The sequence below is a fragment of the Conger conger genome, chromosome 17, assembly GCF_963514075.1.
Source record: "Conger conger chromosome 17, fConCon1.1, whole genome shotgun sequence".
Lineage (NCBI taxonomy): Eukaryota > Metazoa > Chordata > Actinopteri > Anguilliformes > Congridae > Conger > Conger conger.
This window is the reverse complement of record NC_083776.1, coordinates 10,626,583-10,644,710: the sequence shown is the minus strand read 5'-3', so window position 1 is coordinate 10,644,710 and position 18,128 is coordinate 10,626,583. Positions and strand designations below refer to the sequence as shown.

The 18,128-nt window shown below is 38.2% G+C and overlaps 1 protein-coding gene across 1 annotated transcript; it reads left to right on the top strand.

Moving 5' to 3' along the window:
- Nucleotides 1–3,248: 3,248 nt before the first annotated feature.
- en1a (engrailed homeobox 1a) lies at nucleotides 3,249–8,787 on the top strand. The gene is made up of 2 exons (XM_061227007.1): nucleotides 3,249–4,002; nucleotides 7,836–8,787. Exons 1-2 carry the CDS (start codon nucleotides 3,489–3,491, stop codon nucleotides 8,153–8,155), a joined length of 834 nt encoding a protein of 277 aa, XP_061082991.1. The 5' UTR covers nucleotides 3,249–3,488; the 3' UTR covers nucleotides 8,156–8,787.
- Nucleotides 8,788–18,128: the final 9,341 nt, after the last annotated feature.

The following is an 18,128-nucleotide window of genomic DNA, read 5'->3' as shown; positions in this document are numbered from 1 at the left end:
TGAATACCAACCTGCAAATTGTAAGGGTTCCCAGCATTATTTGAGCAATACAGTAATGAACGGACGTACTTTTTGGGAGTCGCCCAACTCTTACAACAATTAGTAAAATGTATGAATTGTATGGGGCGTTTTATTTTTGCGAAGCTTCATAGTTGCCTGGGCTATGCTGAATGTAAAAGTATAAAACACAAACTCAAACACCCTCCCACACACACTCACTCACACACACACACACACACACACACACACACACACACACACACACACGCACACACACACACACACACACACACACACACACACACACACACACACACACACACACACATACATTTCGGTTATTTGTCTGGGACAACCTGGCTGTATACATACTTTAATATTTAATTAAAGATACAATGCGACTGAATGATTAATAAAATACAATTTTATCAATTTAACGTGCGTTCTTTGACGATTATAGAAAAATGAACGCATTCGGCACATGCAACACATAACCTACATACATGTATAAATACCCTACTCATGGTGATGTAGAGATAGGGTTGAACGTAAGCACGAAAAGTATTCCTGATCACAGTTTTACGCAGATATTTGTCCTTTTCACAGGTTTTCTTTGCTGTAAAACAATCACCAGTGTATAACAGAAATTCTTATTATCTAGATATGTAAAGTAAAGTGTGTTGCCTTTATGTTCCAGGATGATATTGAAAATGTATATTATTAATTTAAACCTGGCCATAATGAAATTAAAATAGTTACAACATCGATTTTTAAATGATTTCCAGGACATTTAGCGTTGGCTGTGTGTATTATATTCAATAATAAAAGCTACAGGCCGCCAATGCATTTATCATCCCATTACTGTAACAAATCCAGGCACCATACATGAAAGGTAAAATGAATTACCAACGTTAAGCCGTCAATAAAGTCATTTCTACAAATGGTGTCTCAGAAGACCGGAGCATTATTCAACCCGCTTTATCAGCACCTTGGAAATTACGTCGCGAGCCTCGCAGCGTGTAATATGGCCCTGCTTTCTTTGATTAAGCGTCTTGCCAGGCAAAAGTGACAGTGCTTTTGAACAGGTTTTATTCACTCTCCTGTGATGAACGCCAGCCTGATCAGGCGGAATGAGGAGTAATTAAAACCTATAAATTATCTTTTGCGGCCCCTCTCAAGGCGTCTCTTGCAGGCAAGATAAGCGCTCGAGTCTCCATTTACCGCCTGAAAAGGATTGCGTCTCACAATGGCTACTTGGCTAAATAGGATATTGATAGTGTCCTAATTAGAATTTAATTAAGTACCCACACTAGCTTTTGGGATAAAGATTTCAATTCTTCCACCTTAAATATAAATAAACTACGCGGTCGCTGGCAATCCCAGATTTAATATTTCTTCAGTAATTGCAGTTGTTGTTTGTATAGCTCTGTTCATTTGCAGATATGTGTGCCGCTGTTTTCGTGGATAATGGTATTGCTTACTTTGTATATAGCTACCAGTCAAAACTGCACTGGGGACGTGAGTCATGCATGGGTCGATAGAATTTACCTAGTTCATATTTAGAATCTGCAGTAGGCTATGTGATCGCTTACTCTAGTGCAGCCTATATGGCTATCTTTCATTGCTTTATTGGAGAAATGCTTACAGTTACGCATTCCAACAATTCATGTAGCTATATTGTTAAACTGTACGCGCTCGCGTGTGTGTGTGTGTGTGTGTGTGTGTGTGTGTGTGAGAGAGAGAGAGAGAGAGAGAGAGAGAGAGAGAGAGAGAGAGAGAGAGAGAGAGAGAGAGAGAGAGAGAGAGAGAGAGGCCTACTGTTGATTGCAACATTTATGGTAGATTCCTAGTAGATAAGTGAAGCGGCTATATTAATGTTCACTTAAGTTGTTATTAAATATTAAATAAACGTGAAACAGGCCCAAATACCAGAAACAATAATACTGCTTGAGATTAGATTTTATTCACAGGTTTACTGAAACCGATAACATCTGGATTAGATATTATAATTGCACGTATCATTTGTAGAAATAGCCAAGTGCACTATTTGGGAACTAGTAACATATGTATTAAGACGTACATGTACTACTGCTGTTTTCATTACTAGCGATTGCAGTGACAATCAGTGGGACTTCTGCAAGCTGCAGAGGTAATGCAACTCGGATACAGAGCATTGTACTATGACAGAGTACATTGAATCTCTCTTGGACTCACATCAACTGTTAGAGTTAATTTAACATTTTACAAATGATTCTGTTGTTGTGTAGTACTACTAATAATTTACCACTACAACTACTACGACTACTACTACTACTACTAGGACCCGTAGTAGCTACAAAAGGACGTAGCCGTCTACGGCTAGTACTACTAGTAGTAGCTATAATAATTACTAAGAGTACTGTTAGCACATGAGTTCCACCACATTTCTGGAATTATTAGCCCTTATCTTTAACAACATCATCAGCAATCCAAACAATAAACAATTTTAATGGCCGCGGAGGCCGCTGTAGCCTTCTTAAATTAGTAAATTATAACGCAGCCGGAACTCTGGCCAAAATATGACTGAGTCCAGTTTAGAGCAAGCAGTAGACACGAAAGGGGCCGCGCAACAGTATGGAGAAGTTACTTTTTACCTATCAAAATAATCACCAAAATATACTATGTGTACTCTTATTGCGCGCCCCGATGTAAGAAACAACTGTGCTGAATTAATTTTGTTGAAAAACGATCAAAGTACTTCGACACCTAGTGCTATTTTCTTACAAAACGCGGATTGTGTAAACAACAACACGTTCGGATTTTAGATCGTTTCTTTAAATATTTGTATTTGTTCGTTTGTGCTTAATTACAGGTTCAGTCAAATATACTTGCTCAGTAAAAATAATACTCAGGTGCATATACACAGATGCATAGCGGCTCCACAGTTGCAAAGCCTTGAATTGGGACTTATTCTCTTCAGACGGTAGTGAAAGCACAATAAGTATCTGCATGGATGAAGCGAGTACCGTTATGATCCCTTGTTTGGTTTTCTAAAAATCCATCTATTATTTATTTGCGGAGAGTCGTAAAACACTATTGGACATCGTCACTCGTGTCAGAATGGATCCCCATAGCTGATTGGCCCACTGCACGTGTGTATTGGCTCACGTGCTTCCGGTTGGTGTGGGGAAAAAAAGTGTGAGAGGCTGAGCGATTTTAGGAGAGTTTGCGAAGATCGAACTGTCATAGATTAGAGAAAGCCAGGGACTCCGAAGCAGCGCGCGATGTGTTGTCAGTCTTGTCAGGCTGGAAGATAATGACACTTGGAACTGTACACTCGCAGGATGTCGACAGTTTAGAAAACAAAACTGCATAATTCAACAAAGGTATTTGTTGTATTTTCATAGCATACGATATAGCTGAATTTTCTTTTTAATTGGATACAAATTTAAACCAACAAGTGGAATTTGGTGCGGAGAGAACGTGCTTCAGCTGAATTGGTTCCAGTCATGGAAGAGCAAAAGGATCAAAACAGCCGAGATTCGAGTGAAGCGGACAGCGTTTCTCTCTCGCCGAACCTTCCGTCTCCCCCGATCTTACCCCATCAGGCAGCGCAACAAGCACACAGAACCACCAACTTTTTTATTGATAATATTCTGCGCCCAGACTTCGGCTGTAAGAAGGAGCTTGGGTGCAGGGAGCGGGCGCAGACCTCGGGCAGAGAGAATGTCAATCCTTTGATAATAAGGCCGTCTCATCCGAGCACCCTGTGCCAGGATTCAAACTGTAGCAGCGACAGTACATCATCTTCGTCGTCTTCGTCGTCTTCGCCCCCTTCCAAACAGAGCTCGTCAAAGCCGGGTGAAGCAAATGGAACTAACACTACTAAGTACGGAGAGAACACCACGTCTATTGTGGTTGTGAACGCGAGTAATGGTGGACCCGCTCCTGCTACAGAGACGCAGCCGCTGCTGTGGCCTGCCTGGGTTTACTGCACGAGGTATTCGGACAGACCGTCATCTGGTAAGGCAGTAGTTTCTTAATATTTCCTTTCCCCTCGATTTTACTGTGTTGATAGATTACTTTTACATTTGCTTATAATTATTGCTAATCGGATTTGGAAAAGCTATGCGTGGACATTTTACATTTTAAAACATCACTACTATTTTTAAATGGTAATAAGCGTGCGTGTACCTAGTAAAATCACACAGGCACTCACTCACACACACACACACACACACACACACACACACACACACATACATATATACATATATATATACATATATATATACACACACACACACACACACACACACACACACAGATATATATATATATATATATATATATATATATATATATATATATATATATATATATATATATATATATATATATTCAATTGTCCAATTGTCCTTTAAATGTAATGTCAAATTTTCTACTGGCTCCACGGCTATGACTATTGGAATAAATACTGACGCAAGTGTTGTGGTAGCCAGCTGTAGGCTACGTAGCATCAGAGGACGTTTTTATTACATAATTTAAACAGAATAAACTTTAAATATTGATCCATTTGGACGTAGTAGGCCCTTATGCCTTTGATTGAGAACACATTTTGTTTTTATAAACAATCAATTGAACCACCGAAGGAGGGGGGGGGGGGCGTCGAATTCAACATGTAACGGTATCTGCAAAGTTAAGTGGAAACAGAGTTTAGCTAAATTTGTTTGGCGTGGAAAAACGCTAACTCGTTACAAAATACATTTTGACTGTATACTTCAATTACAGTACACCTGCTCCCATGTGGAAATAAAGGGCGTTTAATGTTGGTTTCTTTTCATTTTGCATGCATTATATTGCACTCAGTGTAACTGAGTACAAATTATATTAGGGACATATTATTGTCACAAACGCTGTTGTGCAATTAATAAATAGTTTTCCTGATTTTGTTGTTCGTTTAAATATAGGCCTAGTACATGCATTAATAAATGCATTGGTTCGTGCTGTAAACAGAAGAACAATGTTTAAAGAAAAACAATCTGAGTTATCCTGATTGCGATGGTGGGCCTATGTGCTAATATCCGTTGCATTTATGTGTCGTTGATAAATATCACAAACAGAATCACTTTGGTGGGGAAATAATGGAAAGTGATAATTACCCTTTTCATCCAACTCTGAATCAATATAATTTAGTATATGATATAGTGCGGGGTTTGGCCTACAATATATCTTAACATAACATAACATAACATAACATAACATAATGTAATAGCGAGAACAGGCCATTCAGCCCAGCAATGATCGCCTTTTCCTACCCCTAAGTGGTAGATCAAATATCGATTTTTTTGGTTTATAAGGCCGTAGTAGTACTTTTTTCCAGATCAATGCAATTTTATTTTTAGACCTGTGAGTCATATGTGCACGCATATAAAGCATGCATGATTATTATTATTATTATTATTATTATTATTATTATTATTATTATTATTATTATTGTCATTATTGTCATTATTTCTGTCATTATTTAAATAATGATTTGTCTTATTATTATTATTATTATTATTATTATTATTATTATTATTATTATTAGGCCTATTATGGGACGCTTCATTGACATCCGGGTTTATGGCAGGCGCCTTGTAGCCCTCTAAAGTGAAAGCAGTGCACGTAGCTGACCCCAGACAAACCATCGCAGCGTCTGACACGTCCAGTGCAGAGGAAAGTAAGAAAAGATGCGTTGATTGACTAAACTGATTGATTGACTGATTGAGCTATCAGACCAAACGCTTTGAACAAAACATCACCAGTTCGATTTCAGTTAAGAGAAAATCCCTGACGATAAGAGTTTGATCGTGTTTGTTTTGAGGTGTTTCCATTCCAGTTGCAATGGCCTTCCATATCACCAAAGCTAAACCACATAATATGCTGGACAAATGATAGGGCTAATAAAAAATATAATTAATATTATTTAGGACCGTCGTATTTTGATCATGGGCCTGCCTTGTTTAATGTCGACTCCGGATGTTAAATCCTTGCAATCTAATATTTTCTCTCCAAAATATTAAATATTGCACACCCCATAGTGTTCCGATTTTGGATAGCACGTCTTCCTACCCACATTGCATCAGGATACAAACTTTTTCCATTCGCCATGATCTATTTGATAATGCGATAGAGCGACCAGAAAACAAATGCAGGGATCCACGACGAGGCTAAATTGCTCACTTTATGCTATTAATGTAGGATACAATGTAGGAATACGGCCCTAGAATCCAACGAGGGAAATGTATATTTATGAGACCTGCTTCCGTTCTGGTCATGACCGCAGTCAATCGAGGTAACCAGATTCTCCCATGGTTTTACATAAAATGGCAATATATCGGAGATGTGGATATTTGACCAGTTTTGCTGTTTTCATGCGCTCATAAAGATAGGTAACACTACACAGGCTACAGCGATGCTGCGTTTTAAACATGTCTGCCTCTGGGTTTGTTTATGGCGGCTGTGATTGTTTTGTTGTGGAAGTTACAATACTATACCACTCCATAGCCGCAATGCAAGGAAAAGTCATTTATGGGGACAAAATGTGATCGTTTTATTATCGGAGAATGATCTATGAAAAGCATACAAGTATAGGCCACTTTCACCAGTGTCGTGAATATATATTTTGTCCACGCCTAACAAAGACAAAGAAAGTCTCAAACAGGCCATATTTATCTTATCATTATTGTTTTATTTCACTATCCGTTTGATGTTACTTATTTGCCGAAACAAATATTTCCAAAATAGGGTAGCGAGAATTTCTGCAACATAATATTTGTAAATTTTTGTTTTATGGAATTAAAAGTCGTAAACGCGTATCTGCCTTCGGGCTAATTGCAGGGTACTGGTGCACAATAAACAAATGCATAAAAACAACACTACGGAAATCAATTCCCTATACATGGGGATATTCCTACTAATGTCAAAATCTACTTGTTAAACAATTTTGTTTGGGTATACATTTCGACGGTTTGGGCGATTTGTTTCCTATGCTCATATGCTACTATAACTATAGTTACTAAGCCTAGAATTTAAAATGTGGATATATGGAATGGGATTTGTTGGAGACCAAGTGAATAGTCCGTGTTTATTTCAGTTTATTGGAATGTTATGAATGCGGAGGAAATATAGATATGACTTTTTGAATAGCATGATAGCATAAAAGCGTGCACGTATGCATGCATTCTGTGCTAATCTTAGAGCTATTTTAGAAAATGCCTTATGTTTTTTTTTGTCCTCGCAAGAAAGGGACCACGAAGCCGACATGTTGTCTAGCATGTATTGTTCTGCAGATGGGCACCCAGTCCGTGTCCCGCAGTTTACAGTCGACACAATTACAGCGCGGCCTATACACTACACTATACATTGTTTCCTGAATGCGAATGTCTGTGTTATACCATATGGTTTGACCACAGCCTGAATAGAGAAATTTAAGAAAACAATTGGATGCAACACGCCTCGAAGCTTGTGGATAATTTCGGCCTATTACATTTATCTTAAAAATTGTTTCGAGTATTGTTTTCGAATGGTTGGCCTGCTCCTACGACTGGCCATGCGCGAGCACTACAATGAAATCACGCATCGGTGACCGCGCGTTTGCTGGTATAACACGACAGCGGCTAAACGTATTAACACAAGAGTAACGAGTAATGTAATGCTGGTATTATATTATTGTTACTATATTTTAAAGGCAGGGGTCTGTGGGGTTGAAATAGCTCAAGTTGCGGTCCATGAAATGTGTAGAATAGGCCTATGATTATGTAGGGCTTGCTGATATTTATGTATTCGTTTTATTGTTGTTTCTACACTAGGCCCAAGGACACGAAAACTGAAAAAGAAGAAAAACGAAAAGGAGGACAAGCGACCCAGAACCGCATTTACGGCCGAACAGCTGCAAAGACTTAAGGCTGAATTTCAGGCCAATCGCTACATCACGGAGCAAAGGAGACAGTCACTGGCCCAGGAACTGAACCTCAACGAATCACAGATCAAAATCTGGTTTCAGAATAAGAGGGCAAAAATAAAAAAAGCCAACGGTTACAAGAACGGTCTGGCCCTTCAGCTAATGGCACAAGGACTGTACAACCATTCCACCACAACGGTTCAGGAAGACAAGGAGGACAGCGAGTGAGCAGCACCCCCTCCCCACACCACCAGCCCCCGAACCGCCGACCCCTCCCAACCAACCCGCTTCTCTAAATGTGCCATAGACACTAAATGGGAGGGGATGGACATTTTTTATTTTTCAGATTTTTTTTGACGACAAAAAAAAAGAAAAAAAAAACATGGAGTGGGACAGGTGCTATTTAAATCAGATCTATGTCTATCGCAAAGTATATGGACATAACTATATAAATGATGAACATTATTAAAAATTATATATATAGCCAAACACTATGACGTTGTATATATTTAATTTCAGGTAAGGGTATCTCTATATCAGCCCCTACTTGCTGGAGATTTCTATCGTTTTTTTTTTCTTTATGATGTTGTTGCTCATTGTTTTAGTAGCCTAAGTGTCTGACTCAATAGGATTTTTTGTGATTTCTGTCTCCCAAGTCCCCCACATAAACTCACATTTCGACAGACAGCGTTCCTGAACCGCCGCTTCAAGCCAAAGATTTTAATATGTTCAGAATATATGTAGTCTGAAATAAAAGTGTAGAATGTGCTCTCATTCCTCCTGCTGCCATTCCTTCTCAGTCTTCACTATTTGAATTCAACCGTGTGATTAAATGTGCTGTCTATCGCCCTAATACAAACTTCCAAACACTAGGCCTGCCGTTTGCTTCGTTGTGGAATCACATAATTCCGGAGCAATACAAATCGGATTGTCTAACATGAAACCATTACATTAGATAATGCAAAACAATTATTGTTTCAAAATAAACCATTTTTATTGAACGACCTAACCGCTGATTTTCAGTTATTTTCCACCCTTATACACCATAGTAAATGACGGAACTAGCCGGTGTTTCCACGTCGTCTCGGAATGCTTCTGAATCGATTTGTTAAACATGGGTTTAAATTAAGAACGAATACAAACGTAACGCTTTCTTTCCAAATAATAAATAATAATAATATAGCCTATCCATAGGGAAAATATGCGTTGATAGCAGGCCAAGCCGTTTCGGAGCACGACATGACATATCTGTACACGTCGTATAAAAGTGTGGCGTTGTTATGGAAACTCTCCAGCTCCGCTTTATTTTGTGTATTTTGTGCGAGATGCAGAGTGTAATTGAACAGAGAGGGTGGATTCAGGGGGCGAGACAGAAAGGTCAAATGGCTCCCAAGGTCAGACGGGAAGTCTACGCCAGGATCAGTTCTGGGGGACAATATATTATTTCAGGCTTGGCGTCACCTCTGTTATCCCATAGCATACGTCATTATTATTATGATTATTAATATTATTATTTTAATTATTATTATTATTATTATTATTATTATTATTATTATGATGATTATTCTTATGATTATTAAATAGTAGTCGTAACAATATTAGCAGTGATAGTATCAATATAAATCAACATTGCTGAAATCTAATATCTTAAAATATGCCCCGCACGAACTCAACCACATTAGTGTAGACAATGCAAGTGCACAGAGTAGCCTAAATAATAATAATAATAATAATAATAATAATAATAATAATAATAATAATAATAATAATAATAATACCTACCTTATTCTAGTATGGTGGTCATTTTGCTTTTTCAGTGATAGTGCTGCTTAATACTGTGAGGGGCTTGGCATGAGTGAAAACAGAAAAATAAAAATACGTTATCTAAGAGCCTATCCTGGCCACATTAAGCTTTTTTTTTTTTTTTCAGATGCAATGTTTATAAAAAATTCATTAGGCCAAATAAAAAGATTTATATAGGCTACTAACTCACTAATAATAGTCTTTTATTACAGATAGCCCTTGCTTCAATGGAAATGTGGGCTATTTCATTAGTTCATTAGTTATTATTAAGTAATTATTAAGGCGTGAAAAGTTGAAGCACTGAAAAAAAACTGTCACCTCACAAATGATTAGGCCACATGTGTTAATTGAAGGTTACAATGTTTAAAACGGTTTAATAGTTCTCGGCGTTTAAAAATAATAGGCATTAAAGTATGTGGCAGATTGTGAATTTCGCATGTTATTGTTATACACAGGATTTTGTGTTATGGCAATTAGTTAAAATTCGTGTCACTAAATGTAGCATAGGCCAACGCATGTCTAGAAAATTGTATTTTTTACGAAAGGAATTGTAACTATAAATACATAGCTTATGCAATTTTCTAGTTTGCAATTTCACATATGTAGGCATACGTGAGGTATGTGTACACAATAGCTTAACTATTTTTGTTGAGGCATCAATATGTCACAGTTATGCATATGCATTTTTTTTCTGTGGTGGATTAGCCTATGTCTCGTGCATTTCATTTTCTCGGCAAGTTGGTGTGATAGCCTACATTTATATTGCAAATCGTAAGGGAAGAACGCCAGTGTAATCAGTAAATATTTGAGTGAGGTATATTATATAGACGACTGGGGGGGGGGGTGGGGGGGGATGGTAAAATGGGACGAAATAATGATAATTCCTGAACAGGTGTAGAGGCTAGCATCTGAAGCCGGGCAGCGAAGTCAAATCCTACATAGTGTCTTTAATTACAGACAACACAGAACTGGAATCTAAATGCATCTAATACAAAGTGACGCACTGTGATTTTCAGTGCACCAACGTGTATCCTTCTTTTGCAAGAATCCTCTCAATTTAAATGTGTCTGGAGTCACGGCCTTGGGGTTTCTGTGACCTCCAGTTATGTTTGTAAAGCTCACCCATGTTTTCGGGTGCGGACACGCGTTGCCCTTAATAGCAGCCGGTTCATTTGAGTAAATGTCCCGACGACCCTTGGTCAGGCAGCATGTTCCTTTGTGTGTCTGTCCTGAAATCAAAGCAGACTTTAAAGGGACCAACGCTTCTAGGTTAAAGGTCAGATAGTGTAGTCATAACCAGCAGCCAACAATTCATCATTTTTCCAAACAGTTTATCGATACAATTAGAAGACTTAAATAGAGACTGGGTAATCGTTTTATTTTATTTTATTTTTTCAACGAAAAATCTGATTGAAATTATCTTATGGGTGCCAGTTCCCGCATCCGCTCAAAGCAGCGGAAGTGCAGATATTACATTATGTTAAGGCACGACTCGTCTGTTTGCCTTATAGGCAGATATAAATACGACCACTGAACTCATGAATATGAAATCAAATTTTCAGTTTAAAAGTTTCACATGGCAATTGTTATTTGTTTTGAAATAATACTGCCACAGGCGACAGTGCGCCAAACCTATTATTTAGAATGGAGCGATGATTACGAAATCCAGTGGCCCATATCTTAACTTTTTCAAAGTTGTTACCTATGTATGATTTGAATGTATGCTAACAGAATACTAATTTGTAAAATGGGCACACATATGAGTAAACTTCAGTCGTCTATTGTTACCAATGGCTGTTGCCTTCGGCAAGTCATAGCCTATTAGCATCCCAAAATGAATGCTATCAAGAATAGAATAAGAAACGTCTTTCTCATCTACACGCTACAAAATGACTTAAAGACAGTTGTCTTAAATACAAATATCAAAATAAAATATAGTTTATTAAATAAAGACACAAGTAGCCTACACAAGTTGTCCCCCAGTCACCTAACGTTTTGAAATGAATCGGTGAAATAAAATTATTTCTTCTGAAAATTATTCCACCTGTACAGCTGTCGGTTTTGGAAAGACTTCTGAATAGCTCAAGTGAAAACGCATTTTGTTTTGTATGCGAAAAAGAACTAATGGGCATCCATTTTTTCTATGAATTACAGTCAAGGTTTGTGTCGTCTAGATGCGGTGTATCGGCCACACGCACACGCACACGCACACACACACACACACACACACAGAAATATATCAATTATATTTAGTTAAAACAATACACTATCTTTTACTGAACAAAGTCGCGAATGACTGAACTAATAGCCTACGTGTTAGAACTTGTCGGTTTGCATTTGTTTAAGACTTAACTTGTCCTTTAGGCCAATGTTGCAGCAAGGGATATCCCTGCCATATAGACCAGTAGGAAAAATAAACTACAATAATTTCGTGAATACGTCTCTCATTGAATCTTAAAATGTCAAATTGTAGGTTTGTTACTTACTTCATGATGGAACATCAACGCGCTACGTTGTAAAAGTTTACTGTGTGTGCGCGCGCCCGCCTACAGACTTCACCCGCCAAACCAGATGAAATCAACAGTCAATAGGCTGCTGTGCGGATAGGTGTGAAATGTGCATTCACTGCACACACATATACACACAAACAGCCCGTATGTATGTGAGAACCACAGCGTCATACTAGCAAACGGAAAAAAAAAACATTTTTTCCAGGCAGGATAAAGCTCTTGTTTGAGTAAAAACTAATGCTGTTGCTTAGTTGTGTATACAAGGGCCATATGAATAATGAATAAAAATGAATAATAAAAAGATACACACCATGGATGGCTATGAAATGGCACTAGTAAGAAAATATGAATACATGAACATACTTTATTATTAGTAGCATAGCAATCCCGAAAATTATATATAAATAAATACTTAATTAATTATTTGCGTACTTTTTATATTATGCTTATGTTCGTTTAATTAGACGCATTCCGGATATTCAACTGCATTTAATCTACGATGTAATAATACTAAGCATAGACCAAGTCTGAGGAAAGAGATGCACTCGCTTGTGGCAAGGTAGCACGAAGGGTGGTAGGGTGGACGGCAGGGAAGATAATATGCTATTGCAATGACTGGCAATGAAGCACAATATTTTGTGCAATTAAAAACGGCAAAATCTCAGTGGCTGAATGTTATTGGTTGGAAAAGCATGCGTCCCAGATAAGTATAGGCCGAAGCGTACTCAAGTTCTGTCCACACCACTCTCCAAAAGTTAATGTAAGCATGCCTTTTTAACATGACCTCTTAAAGATCACCCATTATTGGATATATATATATATATATATATATATATATATATATATATATATATATATATATATATATATATATATATATATATAATTGTCCATGTTTATCTGTTAGAACCTATTTTGGGTTTTACTTGGGAAATGGCCAACGAGTAGGCTATTGAAAAAGTTCCAGGTGTTGAAGGACCAAACGCTCCCAAAACAAATGATCCTTCAACGTAAACCTGATTTATCAGTCCTTGGTTTAACGCCAAAAAAACACGAAGACTGCATTTTACTTTATGATTGAAGCTCGCTTGTCATTCCTGCTTAAATTTTCATAATTTCCAAATGAACATTTATCTACCTAAGGGTACACATACCAAAGTAAACGGTTTACGTTTCATATTTTAAAATATAGTTTACCGGGAAACACTAACAGTCAACCTTACATGTTTCCTCCGCAGAGAGGCAGAGCAATTGCGCGTACGTGCCATAATAGAATATGGATTTTTTCCTTTGGAACAATAAAATAATATTTCTTCAAACAAACCAAATGCGTCTATTACTGGTATAATAGCAAGATACATGCAGTTTTATCGAATATGTTGTCTTACAATACAATGCATGCAACATAAGCCCTATAAGCATGTCACTCCATTCCTAAACAAAAACAATGACAAAATAATGCTGAGCCACAACACGTGAGGTGGTACGCGTGGCAGTTTGACAGCGCTACCCTTCTCTGCCATCAATTTGTACTTGAAGCAGCACTGCTCGCTGTAACAAGAAACAATGTAACTGAGAGCCATTTGTAATCTAAACGTTAAAGGAAACTAGCCTATTTAAAAAATATACATATTTTAGTGCAAAAATATTTTAAACTCTCATCGTCAGGGCAAAACGTTTACAAATGTAATATTTCATGGTTAGTACCAGCATGTTTAACAGTTCACTCACAGCTAAATTCCTGATTTGACAAAACTGGTGTCAGAATACCAAAGAAAACTTAATTTTGGAACTTTAGTTCAAATTCGTCATCTTTAGTTGGGTGTGACTTTTTTCTTCATGTCCTGCGGAAAATGGTGGGATAAAGTTATTTCTGTAATCAAACAACGAATCCATCCATTCATCTATGTCCTGGCGTAGTCTACTTATTATACTATTATTTGAGTAGATAATATTAACAATAGGGACATTAGACTTATTTTCTGGCCATAGGCTACCTTTTGCGGGCGAAAAGTGATGAAATCAAAAAACAAAAATAAAGAATAGGTTACTATTCTACGTTAGTTTTAGAATGGATTTATGAATACAATATATGCTCATTGGCCATATTGCCATTTGTGTTCAAAAATACTTATTAAGTGATTCAAAATTAGCTCAATTTTAATTAAATATACGTTTCTCCAGAGGAAAGCCCATCCACTGCACAAGCCGGAGGGCTCCTCGTCGTGTTGTTTTTAATTATTTCCCGTTGTTGTTCAAACTGCTTTGGGTCCTAGCGCTCAATTAAATACACGGGTTTAATAAACACACGCACTACGCATAAATAATTAATTTAAATAAAATGATTTACATTATTTATTTATTTTTTTGTGAGCATTACCAGGCGACGTTTAATGTAAAATGTATGACGCGAAATTAATTTGTATGTATAAAAACACGTTGTGCAGAGCCGCCGCAACTAATTTTCTGGAAGATGTTCTGGAATTAATCAAAGAACCAAAATGAAAAGGTGCACATGCATTTCTCTGTCATCAATCACACTGTTTCTCTTCAGACGGTAAACAGACAGTTTATAATACCAGAAATTAGCCAGGTACTCTACCTTCCACTGGCTGCTGGAAACAATTCATCGGGTGGAAACGCCACAGATTGTGAATGATATAGACCAACCTAAGGAAGGAATAGTTTTCAGGAAGGAAGGAAGTAACAATTAACTTTGAGTACATATGCCAAGATTTGTAGCCTAGACCAAAATTTGTTTTTTTCTCTTGTCATTTTCAAAGAATATAACCATGACAGACTCGATAAGTCATTGTGACACGTATTTTGTTTGTTTTTGTCTTAAGCGCCAGGAAGATAGGAAGACGGTCATTATTATTATTATTATTATTATTATTATTATTATTATTATTATTATTATTATTATTGTTATGTCATTTTCACGAGACTGTCATAACTACTTAAAGAGTAAAAAAAAGTTGCTTCCGCGACTGTTCCGTGTGTCAGGTGCCTACGCATGCACTCTCCAATTCCAACGCTGGGTAAGCTATTTATTCGCAGACCCAAACACACCCATAGAGAAGTGACCACAGGCACTTTGAAATGTCTTCGTTTTGTTTTTAACCGACACGTGTTCACATGTTCTAGAAATATATCGTTTGTGGTATATTTGGATGTTCAGGATAAAGTCAATTATCTCCAATGCTTCACTTTGCGTGTGTGTGCGTGTGTGTGTGTGTGTGTGTGTGTGTGTGTGTGTGTGTGTGTGTGTGTGGGGATACTATATATCGATAATGAACTCTGAATGAACCTCCAGAGTCGCCAGGTTTCCTTCCTCAGAATACACTCTTGGTAATAGCCCTAGAAATAGTTACAATAAAACGGCCTGCATATTGTCACATGTGAATACTGTATTTAGACATTTTGTCAGCGGTTGCACGGGCTTTTTATTTTAAAATCTGAAAAAATAAAATTCAGTTTAAATACACCCACTGAGCACTTTATTAGGTATTTATTCGACATATATATTTTTTTGCTGCTGTAGCCTATCCACTTAGAGGTTTGACGCGTTGTGTGCTCAGAGATGCTCTTCTGCATACCACTGTTGTAATGTGTGGTTATTTACGGTCCTGTCACCTTCCTGTGAGCTCTAGAGACTGCTGTGCCTGTACATCTCAGGAGATACTCAAAACACCCTGTCCCGCCCCAATAATCATTCCACGGTCAAAGTCACTTAGATCACACTTCTTCCCCATTTTGATATTTGGTCTAAAAAACAGCTGAACCTCTTGATCATGTCTGCATGCTTTTATGCATTTAGTTGCTGCCACATGATTGGTTGATTAAATATTTACATTAACAAGATGGTGTATAGGTCTACCTAATAAAGTGCTCACTGAGTATATATTTATGAGTGGGTCTTGTCCAGCAGTCTATATAAACTGTATAAACTGAGACGTGTATAAATATATATATATATATATATATATATATATATATATATATATATATATATATATATATATATATATAGAATGCTTTTTACATAATGTTTCTTGACAGCAGTTAAGAAGCAGATAATGCTGAAGTATGCAAATTTTCTTATTAATTTGTTAAGTACGCGAACACTTAAAAAACAGCAGCGTTCACAGCGTTTGATCTTTGAACCCCATGATAACACCAATGATGGCTTTTGAAGAACGTTTCAAGCCTCAAACGGAAGCACAGAATCCCCGCGCCCCTGGCCTGTTGGATATGTTTCAGATGTGCGTTCTCTCTAACATCAACAACGACACGCACTACATGCTCAGCTTCCCGAAGAGCAGTCTCATCGCAAAAGGTAACACAATTATAACGCCCGCTCCACACGTTTCATTTAATAACGGGGCATTAAAATTTAACGCGAGTCTTCTTGGATGCAAAGGAGTCTACCGTACGCAAGGTAATGTGACAGCTACTCATCACGGGCGGGAGGCACAGAGTAGGAAGACAATCGGGCAATTAAAAATAACAAGGCAAGGTTCACGTTTCCCCACCTAGTCATTTAGCAGATGCACAGGGTGTATGTATAAAACAAAGAACCCTGCGATGAGGAGTGTTCTTAGCGGAGCCTGCCTTACAGCCACAATACAGCTTTAATTTATATGCAAATTAAAGCAATAAAAGAAGACACTCTGGAAATTACTCAATTTTAGGAGGTGGATATAAAAAAAATAAAAAATAAAAAAACAGGTAGACTTCATGGATGGACTTTTAGAATGCAAATGTAAAGCTTTCTATATCCCCCAAAAAGCCCCTGCCCTGACATAATATTTTTGTAGTCTCTTCGCAGGGGGAAAAAACAGAAGTGGGGCATTCCTTGGCCAAGGCTATGTGAGGTTCTGGTTTTCCAGAGGAAGATGGACAACAGAGAGAATTTCACAGCTTTGGTGTGTTCTGTATCAAGCACCCCCAACAACCCACCCCCCGGCACACACACACACACACACACACACACACACACACACACACACACACTGACCAGCGGACCCATGCAAGGTTGATCAAAGCCGAGCGGAAGTCCAAAGTGCTCCTGAATGGGGCTGTAGAATGCTAATACAGGAGCTAAGTGACCCTTAATCCTGTTAGAATACAAGATGGAGGGGGCCCTGCAGTTTAGGGTAGTCTAATTTCAAACACCCCCTCCCCTAGCCCTCAATCCTTTGGTTTCTCCAAAGAGCCCCCCACACACACAGAACCCTTTGACAGGGTCTTGGTTTTCTGCTGTGGTCCCGGTTAGATGCACACACACACACACACACACACACACACACACACACACACAGATCATCACAGGGAGTTTTCACTTTACCCTGGTTCTTAGATCTCTGCCCTGTGACCAGCTAAGTATGGTACATTAGGTTAAGCTTCCCAGCTGTTGCTTGAATTATGAGGGATTTTTTTTTGGTGGGGGGTGAAGGAGGGGGAAGAGATTTAGGGAGAGACTGGGCAGAAGTTTTTTAACACCCTCCCCAGCCCTTCAAGCGCAGGGCAGACCGGCAGCATCACCTCCGACTTTTAGGAGTTAACCTGAAGCGCTGTTGCAATTAACCTCGCTGACGCTGTCCACATGAAGACAGCAGTGAATATTCGACGACGATGATGATGTCAGTGACAAGGAGGAGGAGGAAGATTGTTAACAACAGCAGCAGTTATGGAAAAGCTGTTATTCTTCCAAAAAAAAAACAACAACTGTTTTTCAGGAAAGTCTCATCTCTTCCGGCACTGTTTTTCCTTCAAGGTAAGGGGTTAATGGGATGATGGAAAGGCAGAGGGGTGGTGTTTCTGATGGGTTTTTAGGAGGGGGGCGGGAGGGCACAGGTTGCCTTGATGGCCGGAGACCTCTGTGG

Excerpts from the sequence above, each read along its gene's own strand:
- en1a (XM_061227007.1), top strand. The coding sequence starts at position 3,489 with ATGGAAGAGCAAAAGGATCAAAACAGCCGAGATTCGAGTGAAGCGGAC. Across the intron at positions 4,003-7,835 it reads TTCGGACAGACCGTCATCTG|GCCCAAGGACACGAAAACTG; the intron begins GTAAGGCAGTAG and ends TTTCTACACTAG.